Source organism: Parasteatoda tepidariorum, chromosome 4, assembly GCF_982258835.1.
Source record: "Parasteatoda tepidariorum strain Cologne lab strain chromosome 4, Ptep-v5.0, whole genome shotgun sequence".
NCBI lineage: Eukaryota > Metazoa > Arthropoda > Arachnida > Araneae > Theridiidae > Parasteatoda > Parasteatoda tepidariorum.
This window is the reverse complement of record NC_141758.1, coordinates 40,809,823-40,829,620: the sequence shown is the minus strand read 5'-3', so window position 1 is coordinate 40,829,620 and position 19,798 is coordinate 40,809,823. Positions and strand designations below refer to the sequence as shown.

At 28.7% G+C, this 19,798-nt stretch overlaps 2 protein-coding genes across 9 annotated transcripts in view; one reads left to right on the top strand and one right to left on the bottom strand.

Moving 5' to 3' along the window:
- Positions 1-19,798, top strand: part of LOC122273496 (importin subunit alpha-1) — a 90,368-nt gene that overhangs the window by 11,880 nt on the left and 58,690 nt on the right. For 3 of the 8 annotated variants that reach the window (XM_087160969.1, XM_087160972.1, XM_087160973.1), the window contains exon 2: positions 972-1,058. The exons of 4 other annotated variants lie outside the window; for them this stretch is intronic. The gene's annotated coding sequence lies outside the window, so the exon portion shown is untranslated. Of the gene's footprint in view, positions 1-971; positions 1,059-19,798 lie in introns of those variants that run through there. One more of the 8 variants, XM_087160975.1, reaches the window with a different exon arrangement.
- On the bottom strand, positions 8,393-16,300 carry LOC147810911 (zinc finger MYM-type protein 1-like). Its single transcript, XM_087160968.1, has 2 exons — positions 15,755-16,300; positions 8,393-11,221 (listed from the first exon to the last, which is right to left on the bottom strand). Exon 2 carries the CDS (start codon positions 11,189-11,191, stop codon positions 8,444-8,446), a length of 2,748 nt encoding a protein of 915 aa, XP_087017094.1. The 5' UTR covers positions 11,192-11,221; positions 15,755-16,300; the 3' UTR covers positions 8,393-8,443.

Here is a 19,798-nt window from a genome sequence, read left to right as displayed (position 1 = left end):
TGTTGTGGTCATCAGAAATGATTTAATATTAAATAAAGAAATAGAAATACATACAATACTAATTATAAGCATAATAGATTGAAGGCCTAGTTTAACAACTTAGGTCAGTCCCTTTAATGAAATTCATATGATGTATAATACAGTAAAAACTAAAAGCAAAATTTGTTATTAAGCTAGGATAATATTCATCGTTCCAGGTCTGTTATGGAATATAGAAAGGATATAAGAAAAATTTATAACACAAAATAAATGTATTTAACAATCAAATATTGATTGGATTTGTTTATTTTAAAAACAATATACATTGGACGAAAATGTTTATGAATGCATATGAAGCAATAAATCTCTTACTGATTTTAAAGTTCTATCGCTATTACAAATTTAACAATGCTGTTTGTTAAATGATAGTTGTTTGATTTACAAAACGATACGTTTATAGAAAATCACAAGTCAAAATTCTTTCGATGTGAATCTATCAAGTAAATCTAATCACCACACGTATCAAAATTCAGATGAATTCTTAGTCTTGAAAACAAAAACATACTAATATCAGAAATAAAACGTTTATGAATGATATCCATTGCTATAAACAACATCAAGACGATTCATCTACAGAATACATTTCCAATAATAATTACTATATTTCAACTTATTACAAGAAAATTTATTTTCAATGATAAAACAAGTTTTTATAACAAATTTATATTAAAATCCATTCAAAAATACAGCAAAATTATGACGATCTCAACAGCAGTACAATAAAGTTTGTAAACAAATAAGGGTAATGACGTCATGCGAACTGACCAAACCGACCAGAAACCTGGTGCACTTCATGCGTAACTGGTGACACTGGTTTGAATATTGGAACGATCAGTGCAGTGCACTGGTGTAACTGGTTTTAATATTGGAACGGTCGGTGCGGCAAACCAGTGTAACCGGTGACACTGGTGCGAATATTGGAACGTGCCCTTATAAATCTCAGTCAGCCGATCATTTGTACATTTTTATTTTCTTCTATTGGCTCCATATGATTTCTGTGTTGCAAAGAACATACACGTGTGAGTTTTATTTATTTCTATTTGTTTTTTTTTTGAAAATTTAAGAAGCATTTATCAAAGGTAAAAATTTCAAAATTTTATCTCATAATTTATTAAACCCGGGAGAACTCGCGCTACTTACCGTCACACGAGAGCACGCGACGGGCTTCGCAGTCTCGGAGCGGATTTTCGGAAAACGGTAAAATCAATTTGCTGAGAATAAAAGATTTGTGTTTTTAACTTAGAATTATATATGGGTAAATTATGAAGATAAACACATTTTTTGAAGGGTCCGATTAAAAGAAAAATCATTTTGTGAAGGGGCCGTTTTTAAGTTGAAATATTTTGTGAATATTTCTTCTAAACAGACTTTTGACTAATGTTTCTGTTGGGAGAAATTTTTTCTCTAATGTTCAACACTTTCAAAGATCTCTAAAAAAAATAGATAAGCAATGAGTTCAAAGTATATTGATTTAGCATAACCATTTCACATGATGTAAAATAATTAATTTTTATGATCAATTTTTTGTTATTACCATATTTTTGCACATAGTTTCCCATACAATATTATTACTTCACACGAAATTTAAATTGCTTATTTCAGTCTTCCCTTTTTAACACTACTGTTAAATTGTTAATTTTATTTCTTTTAATTCATTTTTCAGCAGTTATTGCTAAATTCTGCAGAGTTTCTAAATTCCAAATATTTTTTATTTACTACAATTAGCAAGTCCACAAATTTGAGTGGCTATCTTATAACCACAAATTTGAGTGCTTTATGATGCATCGGTTTCAAATGATTTAATGGTAAATCCGTGTGAATTTATTGTTTGGGTAAATAAGAAATAAAATATTTTTTAAAATAGCAAGTTTAAAAAAGTTTATTCAAAATACTGAAAAATACTGTCATCGGCCATCTGTTACTAATTCTTGCAGTGGAATAAGTAGCTGACATTTCATCAACTACATCTACAGCTCCCTTCGTCAGATTGTAAAAAGTTATTATTTCTGGCTTCTGCAGTTGAAACATCAATTGCGCCATCATTGTGCATGGTAGACAAAAGTACCACACATTTATTTTTTTTCGGTACGTAGGATACCAAAGTCTCATTCTTCTGGAATCCAAATAAAGAGGAATACACTTCTCGTTTCTTCCCAGAAATGAATTCTTCTGGTAGTGCTCTTTTATATTTTCTGACAGTTCCTACAAATGTAGTTTTCTTTTGTAGGAGATCTTTCACTAATGCATAACAAGTATTCTAATTGTCAACTGTGAGATTACGTCCAGAGTTGTAAATCGGTTCCACTAACCTCTTGACAATTTTATCGGGAGTATTTTCTACTTTATATGGACCTTCTAGTTGAGCCCCTGCATAAATTTCAAGATTCCAAGTATAAAATGTCCTAGAATCAACTAAAGCAAATATTTTAATTCCATACTTGGCAGGTTTACTCGGAATATACTGACGAAAGGAACATTTACCTCTAAAGGGTCCTAACTTTTCATCTATGGTGACAAATTCCCCGAGACAGTATACATGTTGGCAGTTTGCAACAAATTTTTCAAAAATAGATCGTATGTGAACCAATTTATCCATTTATCTTCTAGAAGGACGATCAGTAATATCATCGAATCTTATGCATCTCATTGGTAGGGGTGCACAACCTTTTTCAGTGAAGGGCCACATGCACAGCAGATTGACCAATGAAGGGCCGCATGCCAAGTGTTTAGACCGACATATTGAAAGCAATTGTTGGTGGTGATTGTTATATAAACATCATTGTTTATATAACACTAAATTCTTTTTGTCGGTTAACCTTGTAATCTCTTTGCAGAAAATACAATACTTTAAAACGTTTAAAATTAGAAAATGCAAAACTGATTACTTAAGAAGGAAAACAGAATTCGAAAATCAGAATCAATTTATCGGAAAAAATTTTGATAAATTGAAATAATTAAAAAACTAAGGAAAAATTGAAATTTTTTTTATCACATTACAAAATACAAAAGTTTATTTAAACATAAATTTTAACGTTAATTTTTTTTTCATAGAATTAAATTTCAAATAAATAAATATTCTAGTCATTAATATAAATTCAAGTTAAATACTTTGATTTAAAGAAAGTTTATAGGGTTAAAAATGATTAAAACTAAAACTAAACCCCTTAAGTGGAAAATAAGACTTAGCATTTATTAGGGAATGTACTTTATCTTTCAGACATTTTTATTTTAAATTAATAATAAGAGGCTAAGAGAGGGAAGAAAAAGAAAGAAGAAAACACATTAAATTTTAAGGAACTATATTCCTTAATAATAAAAAACTATTAAGATACTTGTTTACAACTTTTTATGACGAATATATTTTTAACATGACACTTACTATTTACAATTAATACACAATCAATTAACAATCAATAAAATTTACATTACTTTTCGAAACTTATCTTGATTAAATTTTTTATACAGTTAAAATTTAATGATATACAAATCATTTCCCAGCATATAATCATAAATGATATAAAATGCTCCAAGAAGATAGAAAATGGTTTAAAAAATTTCTTAATGGTTACACTGTAATTTGCAAAATTTTTGAATATTGTGATAATTTTATATACTTGATCATGTGATATTTTTTGAGCCATTAAATGAAAATGTAATGATTGTATTTAAAGACTACTCTGTAATTTTGAACAGGCCAAATTCATTCTGGAAAACAGTCTTTCGACAAAAGCTGTTGTTGTGGGCAGTATTAAACTTAGAGCAAATAACATAATCAGTTTTGGAATTTGTCCTAGATGGTGTTCTTCCTTTCTGGGTTTTTAAATCGCGGAAATACAAATAGCGATGTGTTATTTTTTAATTGCTTGAATACGAATTGCTATGTGTAATTTTTTAATTGCTTGAATACGAATTGCCATGTGTGATTTTTAAATTGCGTAAATAATAAATTCGATGCTTGTTTTTCAAATCGCGTGAATACGAATCGTGTGGCTTTGAAATTGCGAAAGGACTACTCACAACACTTGATTTTTAAAATGCATGAATATGAATCGCGATATATGGTTTTTAAAACGCATGCGAGAAAAGTAACAACGGATGATATTTTAAACGCCAGAACACGAATTGCGATATGTGATTTTAAATCCCGTAAATACGAAACGCGATGGATTATTTTTAAATCTCGTTAATGTTAATACGAAATGCGATGCGCAATTTTCAGACAGCGTAAATACAAATTACGATGTATGACTTTTAAATTACATGTGACAACAAAAAGAATAGGTTCGATGTGTGTTGTTAAACTTGCACGTGTTCATGGGACTAAAGAATTATGCCGTTTTTTTAATTATTTATTTATTTATTTATTTATTTTTGCAAAACGGACCGCGTTTAAACACATCTCGGTTTTTTTTCCTGGGAAGGTGTTGATTTGGCTAAGATACGTAATTACTTTTTAAGTTACGAAAAAAAATTAAAGCTGAATCGGATTTCACGAGTTGTAATATTGTGTGAAAATATCAGGTATATTCTAAATCACAAATAAAAATGCAGCAATAACGGGAAAGAAGAAAAAACACTTTCGAAAAACCTCTTAAAAAATTCGTGTTAAAATCGGTACAACGCAAATGATAAAATCGGCACAAACAGAGCACGTAAAAAATAATTATTTTAATGCGCAATTCAAAACTCGCTTGCTGTCAAAGTATTAAAAATATCATAATCTTTTTAAATTACGGGGAAAACGTAATAACTACTAAAACAATAACCAAAATACTTTAATATTTTAGATGAAATTGGAGTAAATAAAGTCCATCAAAATTTTATGTAATTTAAATGCGAGATTTGAAATTAAAATGTCGCAATAGCGTATAAAAAATATCGGTACTTTCAAAACCTTGTAGAAATGTGTAGCAATAATTTCTAAAATAACGATTGTAAAATAATTTGATTTGCGATAAAATTGTTACAAATAAGCCATGTCAAAAAATGGTTATCTAAACTCGCGATTCGTAATAATATCGTGCTAAAATATCGAAGTTTTAAAAACCGGACGGAAATGTGCAGCAATAACTGTTGAAGAAAGGATCTAAAGTCATTTAGATTTTCCATGAAGTTTGCACAAATAAAGCGTTTCATAACTTTCAAAAATCGCTGTTTCAGAAACTACTTGAAAATGGGTAGCAATAACTACCGAAAAGTCATTGGAATCGGCACATACGAACAGAGGCGTATCTAGAGAAAATGGCGCCTATGGCAATCCTCCTATCGGCGCCCTTTTTAAGATATTTTTATTCTCTATTGTTTCACACACACATGTATATATATATATATATATATATATATATATATATATATATATATATTGTGTTTGTATCAATAAAATGCTAAAAATTCATTTATATAAGCAAAAAAATATTATAAAGTGTTACAAATATAATTTTGAACAAAAATACGCGCACACAAATGTTGCTCTGAGTTAAAGAAAACCGTAACATAACTGGATGCTGAAAATTAAAACTGAAAGAAGTTGATTTTTTAAGAGTAATTATGTTTTATTATCATCAAAGCAGTAAAATTATCGTGATATTATAAATTTATTAAAGATCACAGAGTAAATAATTACGTTTTGTTATGGCAATTATAAATTAAATAATTGTTATTAAATTATTCATTTTGATATATTTATTATTTACAAGTCATTAGAAACAATACGCTTTCAATGTAGGTCAGATAAGTTTGACAACCATATTATACTAAGTTATAATAATAAAAATGTCTGCTCATAATTACATACTCTAGATTATATAATGACAATAATACATTATTTGATACGATAAATAAGTCCCGCAGTGGACTGATCGATAAGACACGGTTCCCAGCAGATCACCGAAGTCAAGCATCACTGGCGGCGGTCAGTGTGCGGGTGGGTGACCACTTGGATCAGTCTGCGTAGGGACCGAGGGTGTGCGGTATTGGATCCTCGTTAAACTGTGCTACAGTAAAGTGCTCGACTTCGCGCGCAGGTCGTCGGGCTACCAAAGCGGGGGTGCCATCCCCTCCGCAGAGGATCAAAATTGTGATGGCATGTCTTCGTATCATCCTCCGGGATGTTTCCCAGACCGTCGTCAATAGCCCATTGTGCAGCTCTGGTGCGACGTAAATTAACAACAACAACAACGATACGATAAATATTGCAAGAAGTTTCTAAAAATAATTGATCCAAGTAATCAATTTAGTTAATTTATTTACAATTCATTAAAGAAAACGATGCTCTTAATAAAACTAAATTTGGCAAACATTACATACTAGCAGATAATAAATTAAAAACATTATCTACTCATAATTATATACGAAACTCTTGATTAAATATTGACAATAATACATTCTTTCATGCAAAGAATATTGCAGGATGTTTCTAAAAATAAATGAACCAAATAATCAATTTAGTTAATTTATTTACAATTCATTGGGAAAAAAAACGACGCTCTTAATGTAATTAAATTTTGCAAACATTACATACTTATAAATAATAACAAAAAATTATCTACACGTAATTACATACGAAACTCTTGATTAAATAGTGACAATAATACATTCTTTCATGCAAAGAATATTGCAGGATGTTTCTAAAAATAAATGAACCAAATAATCAATTTAGTTAATTTATTTACAATTCATTGGGAAAAAAAAACGACGCTCTTAATGTAATTAAATTTTGCAAACATTACATACTAACAAATAATAACAAAAAAGTATATACACATAATTACATACGAAACTCTTGATTAAATAGTGACAATAATACATTCTTTCATGCAAAGAATATTGCAGGATGTTTCTAAAAATAAATGAACCAAATAATCAATTTAGTTAATTTATTTACAATTCATTGGGAAAAAAAACGACGCTCTTAATGTAATTAAATTTTGCAAACAATACATACTTATAAATAATAACAAAAAATTATCTACACGTAATTACATACGAAACTCTTGATTAAATAGTGACAATAATACATTATTTGATACAAAAAATATTGCAGGATGTTTCTAAAAATAAATGAACCAAATAATCAATTTAATTAATTTATTTATAATTCATTAAGGAAGAACAACGCTCTTATGAAATTAAGTTTTATAGAAAAGAAAAAAAACATTACATACCAACAGATAATAAGAAAAAATATTTTCACATAATTACACACAAAATTCTTGATTAGAAAATGACTATAATACATCAAATGACTGGAGTAAGTTTACGCTTTCCTTTCAGAATATCTGTCAATAATCAATTTACTAACAGTGAAAATAAGGCAAAAATTAAAGGAATACATAATGGTCTATTTTATTACTTTTAATAATAAATCTTCTGTCTTTTAATAGCTTTAATAATAATAATAGAATTAAAATATCAAAAATCCCCTTTACATCATAATAAAACAAATTAGAAATAAAGCACAAAAAAAAAAAAATGTTTTTAAAACAAATTTGAATTACATAATTTTAGATGTACATGGCGATAATTCTGATTATAAATAAATTCATAATTCGCTGCTATTACTAGTTCATTACTTCTGTCTGATATACCAAAAGAGGGTTGAAATTAAATTGCAAACATTTATTAGTCCAATTACGAAGCTACGACACCAGACTTTTAATATTTTTAGCAATTATCGTTTAATGCTCAACTGACACGTTATGTATCCAAAGCTTATGTTTCAGATATGGCACATATTATTTAGAAACATGCATTTAGATTTTTTTTCAACATCTGTGTAAAATAACAATTTAACTTTAGTTTAATTGTTTGTGTATTTATCAAAAGCTCATGTCTAACTTTCGTTTAAAACAATTGATAAATTTAATTAAAATGATTTGATTGTTATATCATGTTTTTAAAAACTAACATTTTTTTGTTTATTATATTTTAATATTATCTTTACTTTTATTTATTGAAATAAGTACGAGTGATATTACCCACCTTATTTTTACGGCATTTAACAAGAAAATATAAATCCGCTTACTCAAGTTTTATCTTTTACCTATTTATTAGTTATTCATTCAACTATGCAAAGCAGCAAAAATAAACACTGCTCCTGATTAAATATATAAAATAATGCAAACATAATATTCTTATATAAAAATATAGTACTCTCAACCATATAAAAATTATGCATGAAGTTTAAAAAATATATCACAGAAACGTTCTAGTAAAATAAGAAATGCTGATAAAATATGGAAATCAACAAAAATAAACACAGCTCCTGATTAAATATATAAAACAGCACAAACACAATACTCGTATATATAATTAAAACATAATACACTAATTCATACATAAATTGTGTATGAAGTTTAAAAAAAATATATCACAGAAATGTCATGTAAAATAAAAAGAAGAATTTTTAGAACTTGACTTTCCTAGCCTTTACTGAAGCAAATTGGTTGATAATGTGCTCAAAGTCAAAAATTTTCAATTCCTCCTTCTCTATACTCAATAACGATAAGTCACAGAGTCTTTGTTGCCCCATTGTTGTCCTTAAGTAGGACAAAATTAGTTTCAGTTTACTGAAGGATCTCTCACAACTTGCAATGGACGTAGCAATTGTGAGTAGAATCTGTGTAGCGATTCTTAAGTTTGGAAAAACACTTTCATCGCCGTACTGAACAATGAATTTTAACAAATCTAAAGGATTTGTTATCTTTAAGTCTGTGCGACTTGCTAAAAGCATGTGGCAATCTATTATTTCCTCATATAGTTCTCCTCCATCAACATCAGTGTTATAAAAATTAGCCAAATTGTGGCATTTATTTTTAACATGAGATGAGGAGGTGAAGGAATTTTTTCCATAGAAAAGTTCTTCGGTATTCAATAAAAACCCAAACTTTGAATCTATATCATTAAGACTTACAAATCTCTGGTCCATCTCCTGGTCCAACCGATCTAAAGCATTTTTCATTATTCTATTTATCTCCTCTTTTGCGGTTAAACCAACATCGCGTTCCTTTTCGCCTGCCATTCTTCGAATGCGTCTTTGCCGCTTTTCGAAAGGGACGTCCCATTCTTTACAAAGATCATTCCCTTTTTCTATGGCTTCAGAAACTAATTCTTCCCTTTCACCTTGAAAAAAATTGCGAAGGGCTTTGAGATCTAATGCAGCTTCGTGGAAATTTATTTTCGTATCTTGAAGCCTCTTTTGGATACGATCTATGCGTGTAAGAATTTTATTCCAAAATCCCAACAAAGTAAAAAATTCGTAGGTCAAAAGCCTACCAAGAAGAAGTGTCGCTGCACTTCTAGTTTCACAACTTTCGTCTAAGTCAACTGACATATGCTGAATTGTGCTTAATATTTTGTCAAGATGACTTTGTATTGGTTTGATTGCTTCGATTCTGGAGCTCCATCTTGTTTCTGACTCTGATTTTAAACTTGTGGGAATAATTTTTTCCAGTTTTTCCCACCTGCTTGTTGATCGGGAGAAAAACACATAGATAGCATCTAATGTCCCAAAAAACGTAATCATAACAGCGTCTTGCTTCGCCGCATGCACGCCCACCAGATTGAGAGAATGGTTATCACAGTTAACAAATGTGGCCAAGCTATTTTTTTCTTTTATTCTTTGAAAAACACCATTCTTTTGTCCAGCCATTACAGCTGCGTTATCGTAGCATTGTGCTCTGCAGTCTTGTACATCCATTTTGTCTTTTTTCAGTTGTTGCAGGATACACTCCGATAAACTTTCTGCATCTTTTTTATTTATACGAATGAAATTCAGAAAAGATTCTTTTATGGAGACGGTTTTATCGGTAAAGTTAATATCTACATATCGGATCACTTCCGACATTTGTTCGTGGTGTGCTGAATCTGGAGTGCAATCAAAAATCAATCCGTAATATTTAGCTTTTTTGATTTTTCCTAATAAGCTATTTCTTACGGAATCTGCCATTAAGTGTAAAAACTCATTTTGTATGGTGGGGGATAAATACGATGTTGCACCGGGATGATTTTCTAAGTAGTTGATGTGCTCTTCCATAACGGAATCGAATACAGCTAGCAGCTTCATTAAACTCAATAAATGACCGGGATTTTTAACATCTTCCTTAAGACCTTCCCGATGTCCTCTTAACGCTAGATTTTCTTCAGCCAAATACTTTATGCAAAAAAGAATTCTCTTCAAAATAGCTCGCCATTTCTTCGTTTCATTTTCAATTTGTATTTGCAACGCTGCATCAATGAAGCCCTTTTTATTAACCAAATTTCTCTCCATCTCCTTCCATTGAGTAAAGCATTCTCTGTGGTTTTTTGCATTTTCATGAGCAGAAATTCTTTCGGGGGCTTTCCATAAGGTAAAACCAGTTTCATGTTCTAATTTAGAGCATGGAGCTTTCTTTGAAAAGAGAAGACAACAAATGCAAAATGCTGCCTTTTTCGACGGAGAATAGGCAAGCCACGACCGAGTCACTGAGTCTCCATGACCATTACCCATTCTTTTTATGAACCAGGTTTTATTCATTGAACGGTTGTCTTTAGGCAGAAATGGCCCATCTTGATTATTAAAAAAGTTGGATCCTTGGCTAACAATTTCCTTTCTCAATGAGTTGGATATGCAAACGTTACCACTGCTGTCAAACTTTAGCAATCCTATGTCATGTTTGCTTATGACGTCAGGAATACTAGAAATTTCCGGAAGTGTAGGGCTATCTTCATCATTAGATGAAACCATTCCATTCTCTTTATTTACATTTGTCATTTTATCACAGGTTGTCTCAGAAAACTCCACATTTACTATGATTTTATTTATTTCTTTTTCAGTTTCCAAATCCCTTCCAGCTGAGTTTTCTTCAATTTCATCATAAATTTGCCCATAATGTGCATCCTCTTCATCATTGGCGGTTTCTTTACCTTCATCGCCTTGTATTTCTCCATTATCATTAGTAATCACATCAATTATTTTATTAATTTTCCCTGGAAACGTATCAACTTCTAAATTCTCAGAACCGTCATGCATGGATTCCTGAATTTTAGAGGATGTATTTTTTTCAAAATATGTTTCAAAAAACTTACTAGATTTTTTATTTTCTTCATCTTTCCTTTTTCTCCTCTTACGTCCTTCATTCCCCGATTCTTTCTTCTTTGTAAACATTCGTTTCATAACTTTTTGTTAGCCAAACAAGCGCTTAACCTAAGACAAATCGAAATAATTTTATGAAAACTATCAGGAAAATTATTAAGATTTTCTTTTCTTTTAGTTCTAATGTATGCACTGTGGGTTCTTTTATAACGTTCTAAACTATAATTTTAGTGATAATTTTTTGATTGCTTCAAACAAACGCTAGTATATTTTTTTAAATATTTATACCTGTGGCGGTTTGAGCCTTTATTATATATATATATATATATATATATATATATATATATATATATATATATATATATCAAAATATAGAGAAAACGGGGAAAAAATTACAAAATAATGAAAAGAGAAGAAGAAAATTATTAAAATAAAATAAAAAAACAAAAATTAAAAAAAAAAAGTTTGATAAAAAATTTTTTTATAAAAATTCGGGAAAAAAAGATGCAATCTCTTTATCAGTTCACACTACACAGAACAAAAATGAATGGTTTTTAATATTGTATCAATATAGCCAAAGCAAAATATATCAATACAATAGTGCGAGGAACACTCAAAAAATTTTTTTGAAACAAAATAGAACACATTAAGTAATAAATATCACGCAAAAAGCAGAAAATGAAATGTAAAGAAAAAACTGAACAAAACACACAACAAAATCTATAAAGCGAGTAGCTAATTCAAATGAACTTACATGTACGGGAAAATTTTGAAAGAATGATTTAAAATATTTCCGTAATAAAATTGTCAGATTGTAAAATATTGTTATTGTTATTGTTGTTAATTTACGTCGCACTAGAGCTGCACAATGGGCTATTGGCGACGGTCTGGGAAACATCCCGGAGGATGATCCGAAGACACGCCATCACAATTTTGATCCTCTGCGGAGGGGATGGCACCCCCGCTTCGGTAGCCCAACGACCTGCACGCGAAGTCGAGCACTTTACGGTAGCACAGTTTAACGAGGACCAATACCGCATACCCTCGATCCCTACGCAGACTGATCCAAGTGGGTCACCCACCCGCACACTGACCGCAGCCAGTGATGCTTGACTTCGGTGATCTGCTGGGAACCGTGTCTTAACGATCAGTCCACTGCGGGACAGATTGTAAAATATAAAAACAGAAACGCAAATTGAGGTAAAAGCGTAAATAGAGGGATTTGTTTTAAAGCGCGTTCTTACTGAAGCGCGTTTAATTTGTTAGTTACCAAAGATTGGCTTGAAAATGGATGTGCGCAAGGTGATATTATACTGGATAATTAAAGAAGTTTATGATAATTAAGGTTGATATTTAGTCATACAATTTTAATGATTTTAGAAAAATAACATTTATATAAGAGGGAAAGAAACATGATTTGCCGCTTTGCACATATTTTTAGCTATGAAATTGCCCGAAATGGATTTGCACATTATATAAATTATAAAATTATATAAATTAACCAAGAAGTTTTGAATAAACTTATTTATAATGACATACAATTAACTCAATAATTTCACATAGAATATTATTACTTAAGTTGGGTATCCATTGTTTTTTATCAAATTTTTAAAAAGTTTGCCACTTTAAAAAAAAAAAAAAAAAAAAAAACTTTTTTTTTAATAAATAAACATTACTACATGTTCTTTTAATTCTATTAATTTGATTAAAAATGGTATTTAAATAGATATTTTTAGAAATATTAGAATTCTAAGAAATTTGTTTATTTATATTAAAATTGAAATCATTTCTGTTATCGTTCAAATCAACAAAGCAGATATTTTCTTCTTCTATAATACCCAAATCTAAAAAATTAAAATTAATATTATCATCATGATTACGAATCAAGATGAATTCTTCGGGGTAAATATTATTTAATAAAATTGTATAACCTTGAAAATTAAAGATAATTACATCATCAATAAATCTAAAACTAAATTTAATATTAAGAGTATATTTTTTTTTCCTTTCATAATAGTGCAAAAATAAGTTAGCTAAGAGAGATAAAAAATTAAATCCTTGTGATATTCCATCGATATTCTAAACTCGGGTGATTATAAGTGACAATTCAGGAAAAACCTTCTTTAATAATATTGTTAATAATTAATATTAAAGTAGTTAGAGAAAATGGAAACCACTATGTACATATTTTTCCGGCATTGTGCTTGAAATTTTTAAAAGGAAAATAAAGGCAGTTAAAGTCTAGACATTTCAGTTTCGTTTCGCATTTTTTCTTCTTTTTTAGGATAATAAAACTTTTTTTAAAAATCGTATTGTAGACTTGGAACTATTCAAAAGAATTATATGTTTAATAAAAAGTTTGTATATTTAAATTAAAAATTCTTATCTTTAATTCTTGTTTGTTCATTTTATACACTTAAGTCTGAAGGTGGTAGGAACCCATCAAGCAAATTAGAAAAAGAATTAATTTTGATAATCCTAATTATTAGTATCAGATAATCATGCATTATTACAATTTTAATGGTTCGATAGGAAAACGTTAAATCTTTTATTTTAAATTACAAAATATTACGATAAAATTGTAAGTTACTTTATTTTTCTTTAAACCCATAGAAATAAGCTGAAAAATTAGTACATACAGTAACGTGAGCAATAAAATCAAATATGAAAACGTAAACATACTTCCCCTTAATAAACACATTTTTTATCGAATTTAGGTTTTTGATCTTCAAAATATTCCCCAGAAGGTTAGATTAGAAAACAGGTCGAAATTCTGTGCATCGTAATGATGATACTCCTCCCCCCTAATATATTTCCCTTAAATTTGAACTAAATAGAATATTATTTTTATGTAAATAAACAAAAAACAAACAAAAGTACAATAATAACTGAAAACACATTTAGAAAATCTGCACTAATATTAAAATGTTAAAAACACACATTAATTTCTCTTGCTCATATTTGTCACACAATTTTCGCATATTTCACAAAATAAATAAATAAATAAAATGAAGGATAAAAACTTAAATTCTAAGCAGAAATATTCTGAATTAATATAATAAATAAAAACTGTTTTACAATAATCTTATTTTTCCAAATATAGCCATGGCTACTGTACCAAGGGTATTGTTAAAAAAATCCATAAAAGATATGATAAAAAAATTACTAAAAGAATTACCTAAAAAAATATATATTATTTTTCGTGGGGACAAAATGTTTTTTTAAAGGAAGGTAATGTAATATTATTATTAAATATTTTGAATAGTTCAAAGAAATTTCTATAAATACTGTTTATTAAAACCAAAGTAGGCTGTTATGTGACCAAATTACTTAAACCTTAGTTAAAAAAAATGTCGTTTCTTAAATTTTGCACTCAAGCGGCAATTAGGTGAAAATATATTTAAAAAAAAAAAAAAAAAAAAAGATAGAGACGAAATGCACGTTTACAGAAATAACTATTTAAAATTCATATGATCAAATTTAATCCAAACACATAGATGGTCAAATACATAATTATTAATAACGTACATTTTTGTCTTAGCGGTTATTCGTTTAAACAATTAATGATGCACACACATTTTTCTAAAATTTAAATATTGTCTGGGGTGATAAGTAAGTTTAAAATTTTAAGCGGTTAAAAATTTACCCAATCGAAAACCTTTACATTAAAATACAACTTCAGTTTACAAGCAACAAATAATTAATATATAAAATAAAGGATTTAACCATCGATATTTTTTTTCACAAAGCCATTATCCGAATAAACTTGAGCCTAAGTTATTAATTTAAAATTAAAATTATGTGTGAATAATATTTCTGTGACTTGAAAGCAAAAAAGAAAATCAGTTTGAGCAATTAACAGATACGTTCCTTAATCCATTCATTCAATAAATAAATACATTAAAAAATAAATTAATTAGTTAAAAATAAATAAATTGAACTTTTATGAGTGTTTAAACCTAAAATCTTTTAATGAATGAAAAGAAATTTATTTTTTTGTAGTTGGCACTCTTAACAGAGCCAATGCTACTTAATTTACGCAAAAATGTTTACTTATTGCAATAATTTTTCAGGAAACTTGAAAAATTATGTTTCCAACATTTCAAATTATAACATTCGTTTTTTTTTCCATTAAGACTTTGTTTTTAATAATAATAATACAATAACGAGCATTTAATTACACAAAGTTCACTTTTTGCTACCAAAATATCATTGGACATATTAAATGATTTTTTTAATAAAAATAATTATATACAAAAACAAAATATTATAATGTAGTAAACGCCCCTCTCAATCTACATATACAGAGATGCAAACTTGCTCTGCTCCGTGTAGTTATATTTATTGTATGATTCTTTGTTTATTTAATGTAAAACCATTTTCCCTTTCTACGTATAATTAATAAATAATTAAAAAAAATCATGTGAAACATAATTTTTTTCCAGGTTAAAATTATAAATTTTTCCAGAATTATCTTAAATTGTGCATGGTTTCGTTTTTAATTACCACTCAATAAAATATTTTAAAGAAAGTTGAGCATTGCTAGAAAATATATCGATCGCTACAAAATATAACGTGAAATAATAAAGTGAGCATTATTCATAATAAGAAATTCATATTCATAAATAAGAAATGATTACTTACAATTTAATCCTTGATTATAAGAAAATCCTAACACTTCGTTTAAATTACACTTATGACTGTCTTTTTTTTTTCATAAAAAAAGAATAGATGGGGTGTATTCATTGTTAAGTATTACCATTGGTTTAAGCAACAGAGGCACCTCCTATTTTTAGTATTTAAATGTTTTGTGACAGTCATTCCCACCGTGTGTGGCAAAACCTCCCTTTTTGGAAGGATTTACGCCAATTTACAGCAAGGGTTCTATAAACTGGACAGGGACACCCCATGGTTTTCACATTTCTTTGCCCTCTGTCACCACCAAAGGGCTATTCTCTGCCTGCAGGTGTTCTATTCATACCCGGATAATTGCCCTTTTACATCCTGGTAATGTGATATGAAGAGATGTTTATCTTGTCTTTTTGCTTGTGGTACTGGAAAAATAAAGATTTATCTGAGGATCGGATCATTGGAAGTTTTTATTCTGCATTCTGGAGAGTTTTCTAAATGATTTTTTTCAATGTTTTATTTATTTTTTTAAAATTTGTATTATTGTTTTTAAAATTTTTATTTGTATGTATGTAAAATTTTTTTTTTTTTAAACAAACAAAATATCAAAATATTTCGAAAAATTGAAAAAAAAAAAAAAAAAAAAGAAACGTTGGTGTTGGTTGATTTTGCGCCCTTTTCAAATATTGCGCCCTTTTCAAATATTGCGCCCATGGCTCTTGCCATACCTGCCATACCCTAGATACGCCACTGCATACGAAAAGCGTCAAAAGTGGTAATTAAAATTCGTAAATCGTAATAATGATGTATTAAAAATATTGGGATTTTTAAAACTATGCTGAAATCCGTAGCGTTAACCATCGAAAAACTACATTGATTGAGATTGGGTGCTTCAAAAACTTTAAATTTAAATTACCGAATTTTTTTTTATTATTTTTCAAAAACAAATATTTAATTTTTTTTTTCATTTTGTTCAGATTGCGGCCGCAGGTTGAGCACCCCTATCATTAGGAACAAAAAGCGATTATATGACATAGTCCGATAAAATATTTCAAGCCCCGTACCATCGGTATTCCAAATATCACGGACATTTACATGTGAGGATTTGTGAATTCCCGCTAAATAAAGAAGGCCAATAAATGCTCTTATTTCCGTCATATTTGTCTTATGTCCATTTTTGAAAAATCCTGTATGATTTGACGTGGAATGACCCATCATTTCTTCCTTATAGGTTAAAGAGCGATAAATTTTACAGCCTCTCCCTTCACATTCATAATCTGAAATGACAATCGCGAGCGCTCGCGTTGGGCCTCAGAAGCCCGAATCGGAAATTTCTCAGAAAAGGGGGGTATTACATTCCTGAAATGCCTGTGGTCAGTATGTAGGTGACCTTCAACGCAGCTACTGTCAATGCGGTCCATTTTCGTTGAAGGGGTGATTTTCTGCAGTATAGTTTTGTAATGACCGGGCCCGAGAGAGTCTTCCCTGGTGATGTAACAAATAGTGATGGGGCCGAATATTCGGCAAAATTTTAGGCCGAATACTTACTTTTTAAAAATTTCTCTTTTGATTGTAATTAAAGTAATTTGCTAATTTCAAATTAAAAATGAAATAAATATTAACAAAATTGCTTTTTTAATCTTTGTATATTTAAAATTTTTTTAACAACTTGATTTATTTTTTGTAATAATTTAAATATCTTGATGCCAATAACAAGGCAATATGGCTTTTATAAATCTAAATAATTAATAATAGCATATTTTAGTTATAGTTATACTTGTAATTTATATGCTATTTTATTTAAAATAAGAACTCATTACTACTGTTAAATGTAGTCTTAACTTTCTTTTTTGTCAGAAAAATTATTAAAACCCAGAAAATTAAGAACTTTTTAAAAAGTTTAACTTTTGAAATTTTAATTTTGTAATAAAATAATTTTCAAATTTTAAATTAAAAATGAAATAAATATTAAGAAATTTGCTTTTTTAAACTTTCTATATTTTAAAAAAATTTAACAACTTGATGTATTTCTGTAATATTTTAAATATCTTGATGCCAACAATAAGTCTTTCACAAATCTAAATAATTAATAATAGCATATTTTAACTAATTATACTTGTAATTTATATACTTTATTTAAAATAAGAACTCATTACTACTGTTAAATGTATTTTGTAATATTTATTATTTATTTTTTTGCCAGAAAAATTATTAAAACCCAGAAAACTAAAAACTTAAATGTTAGATTTTCTAATAATTAATGCAGTTAAATGTAACTCTGCAATTTTCATGATTAAATATATTTAGAAGCACATTTAAAAAAATATCTTTCTTTATTATTATGAATTTATTCACCCAAATATCTAATAATATTGATATTCAGCCGAATAACTTCATTATTCGGCTGAATAACTTCAGTATTTGGCTAGGCCGAATATTTGGCAAAAGGGCCGAATAATCGTTACGGTAGACGGAAAAAAAGGTCCCGGAAATAAAGGTACGGAAAAAAAGGTCCCGGAAAAAAAGGTACGGAAAAAAGGGTCCCTGGAAAAAAAGGTCCCGGTAAAAAAGGTACCTCCATAGGGAAAATCTGTAGGGATATTTCCCCTCTCGCTTTCTGGGCAACATGAATGCATCTCACTGTTTCAATGAATATTCTTTTTATCTGTAATAATTCAGATTAGATCATTGAGGTAACGAGAAGGGTAAGGGGAGGGGGGCACTTATAGGCTGGTTGTATTACGCTTTTTTTTTTAATTTTATTTCACTTATTTATTCTTCTTTGATTATTTTTTAAAGCAGGAAGATACAATTTAAATTTTTCAATAATATTTTACTTTTTTTTTTTAAATTTTTTTAAGCGAAAAATGTGTTATTTTCTATTTTAAATTATATTTTGTGAAGAAGTTGCTAATGTGGGGCTTAAAGTAGCCAATCGGGGAAGTTGGGAGGATTTATGTGTTGGATGGTTATTCGTGATTGGAGGTGTAAGTATTGGTGCCTTTTAATTAGAGTAGCGGTATTTCTTTTTTTTATAAGCTGGGTATGTTTAATTTCTCTATTTATTTTATTTTTTTAGGGCAAGATTTAATATAAAATATGCTATTTTTTTTTTCATTTTAAATGATATTTTTTGAAAAGGGTGTTGATATTTATATGAGCCGATTAAGGAAGGTGGGTGGATTTCTGTGTTGGATGTTTATTCTTTAATTGTGGAGAAAGGAAAGTATTGCTCTTTTTTAATTAGAGTCACGGTATTTCTTTTCTTAGAAGCTGGATGTATTTAATTTATTTATTTATTTTATTTTTCTAAGGGGAAGATGCATTTTAATATGTTTAATGTAAAAGATGTTATTTTTTTATTTTAAATGATAAATTGGAAAGAGGGTATAGATATTCATATTAGCCGATTGAGGAAGGTAGGAGGACTTTTGGGTCGGATGCATTTTTTCTTTCTTTTTATAAGATTTTAAATTGTTATAAGAGGTTTCGTCTTTTATTTATTTATTTATAGGTTTTTTATTTCTTATAAGAGATACGTTTATCTCTATTAACTTATTTTATTGTCGAAAATTCTTATTCGGATGGTTGGTGTCATGGAAATATTTTAAGTTCATATTAATTGATATTTCGTTTTGCTAATTGAGGTAAAGGAGAAAGAACATTTAAGCACAATGTTACTTTTTTCCCCTTCCTTTATATGATAAAAAGACTATTTAAATTTTTTTTGTTGTTTCTGTTACAGAATGTGTGTTATTCTTTATTTAACTAATAGTTTATAGAAGTAGTTGACACGACGCTAACGTTATGAATAGTTTTCTTGCCGTTTCATAATTTTGATTCAGATTCGTTAATTAGTGCAAGTAGGAGGAGGAGGGATTTGATGCAAGAAATTTTTTTCATTTCTAAGAAGGAGTTTCTTAAACTAGATATTTTTTTGTTAAATATATTTCTTTTCTTAATTAAACAAGGATTTTTTTAAAACATATGTCAGTTTTTAAGTAATTAGTGGAGATACAATTCTCTGCAAAATTGTTTTCACCCTATTTTAACAGTTAT